We start from the raw sequence: 1,985 nt of genomic DNA, 5'->3' as shown, positions 1-1,985 counted from the left end.
CAGCGGCAGCGGCAGCAGCAGCTACGCACTTCCGATTTCCGGAACGTGTCTTGATGGATGTGCAACGGCAGCAGCAGCAGCAGCAGCAGCAGTCGCGGCTTTCAATTGATGCCGCGTGACACGTGTTTCGTGTTGTTTTTACCGCTGCGCAGCTACCCTTGGTTACTTTTTTCTTGCCGTTAGTGGATGCACGTGTGCGCGGCTTGAAAGGATTCGTGCGCTGGCCGGAAGCCCATAAAACAGCCGCAGCAGTTGAAACCTTATCACTTTGGGAAAATCGATTGTGCCACCCGGCCAGGGCGGGAGTAAGGGAGCCCAACTACGTCTGGCCGCCATTGCTGCGCAGTAGAAACTGCGTTTAGAGAGCCGCTCCCGTTTGTAGACATTGCCAAAAAGCGCAGGAGACACGTGTGAAAAACAGAAATCTGCGCAGGCCAAGTCTGCGCGCAGTTCATGAGTCAAACGCAAGGCGAATAAATGTCTACACGACGGCAAAGGCCCCTCCACACACAGCTGCAGCCAGCTATCCAACTGTCTGTTGGCGTGTCCGTCCATAGCTAGGCAAAGCCTGTCCAAACAATTGCCTGCGTCGATCTGTTTGAAAGCTGTGTTCGAACAAACGTCGCATTAACGCAACATTTTACCATTTTTATGGCCCAGAGCTGGCCAACAGCTCTCAGCTGCTGCCTGTTATCCAACACGGCTGCAGTCAGGCAGGCAACAAGGCAGCCAGCCAGTCTTTTGGCTGGCCAGCTGTCCAGCTATGCGCCAAAAGCAGTGCAGTCTCCAGCTGTGAGTTGAGCTCTTGCCAAACACGCGCCCAGTTGCCAACTAGGCTTTTGTCTGGCAACGGGTGGGTTGCCAATTGGAAAGCTGGGAGGAATGCAGGCCAGGTTATTGCCAGCTTTATGTAGGCTAATCAGTGCAAGGCAGTTGGTTACACTAGAATCTCACCCATGTAGAACAGCACAAAAATATATATTATATAATAACTTAAAATCCATTAAAAATAAAAAAGGCAGCACCGTTAACTAGGGGTTAGTTAGGGCGTACGTTGTGACCCCTATCATGGCGGCCTTGCACAGTGTATCTATTTGGGGTGCTATTTCAGGAAGGACGCATTCAAGCATCGACGGCAGGACCCTTGAGACGGCAGCTGCTGCGGACACTCCCACGTGATAGTAGTTATCCTCCTGTACACCCAAGTATGTGCCGGATGCTATGTTGCCCATCAGCGATAGATCCTTCACCGTCTCCGTGGAGCTGTTCCAGTCATCGCCCAGGCTGCCCATTACGTCATAGAGCAGCAATATCAATGACAAGATGTGCACCAAGGCAATGCCCGACTGCGAGGACTGCAAATAGAATTCGATGTTGGCCAGCGGCAGAGGTATGACGTCCACAATGCCCGTGGACACTGCATAGGAGCGCGCGCAATCCTCGCCGCCCTCCAAGGCCCGGACGACCGAGAGCAGTCCGTGGACCAAACAGAAGGAAGCTGCTGTATACGCATACGGAAAGTCCCCCGGTGCCAGTGCGTAGAGCGCATAACAGGAGGCACCTACGAGTGCTAAATGGGATACGGCCGTTATATACATAATAAAAAAAATCGACAAATCTCAAAATAAAAAATAAAGTATAAAAAATTTAAAATTTTTAAAAAAAACTGGAATTTGTTGTTATCGGCTTGAATAAAATGTTTAAAATGAAAATCCCAAACGCCAAATGGGCACATATCAGTGCTGGTAAAACACCCCAAAAGGTTGAGTATGTTTTAGGATTTCTGTCAACTCCAGTTAGACATATTTCATCGAACTTTTTAACTTTAATATGGAGTGGCAATTATGGAGAATGTGGTTTAATTGATTGGAAATAATGCTGTTTGAGTCTTGGACTTAAAGATCATGCGTAGACTAGAAATTATATTATTTATGGATGCGCGTTCGAATACCCAACATATTTCGAATGTGAGATACCTGAAGAAG

At 48.7% G+C, this 1,985-nt stretch overlaps 1 protein-coding gene across 1 annotated transcript; it reads right to left on the bottom strand.

The window, feature by feature from the left end:
• Nucleotides 1-1,011: 1,011 nt before the first annotated feature.
• On the bottom strand, nt 1,012-1,617 carry LOC111598724. Its single transcript, XM_023314115.2, has one exon. The coding sequence runs from the start codon at nt 1,596-1,598 to the stop codon at nt 1,032-1,034; it is 567 nt and encodes a 188-aa protein (XP_023169883.2). The 5' UTR covers nt 1,599-1,617; the 3' UTR covers nt 1,012-1,031.
• Between the last annotated feature and the right edge of the window lie 368 nt (nt 1,618-1,985).

The sequence above is a fragment of the Drosophila hydei genome, unplaced genomic scaffold (genome assembly GCF_003285905.1).
Source record: "Drosophila hydei strain 15085-1641.00,03,60 unplaced genomic scaffold, DhydRS2 tig00008135-arrow-pilon, whole genome shotgun sequence".
NCBI lineage: Eukaryota > Metazoa > Arthropoda > Insecta > Diptera > Drosophilidae > Drosophila > Drosophila hydei.
Note: the sequence above shows the minus strand (reverse complement) of the source record. Positions and strands in the feature narration are given on the sequence as shown.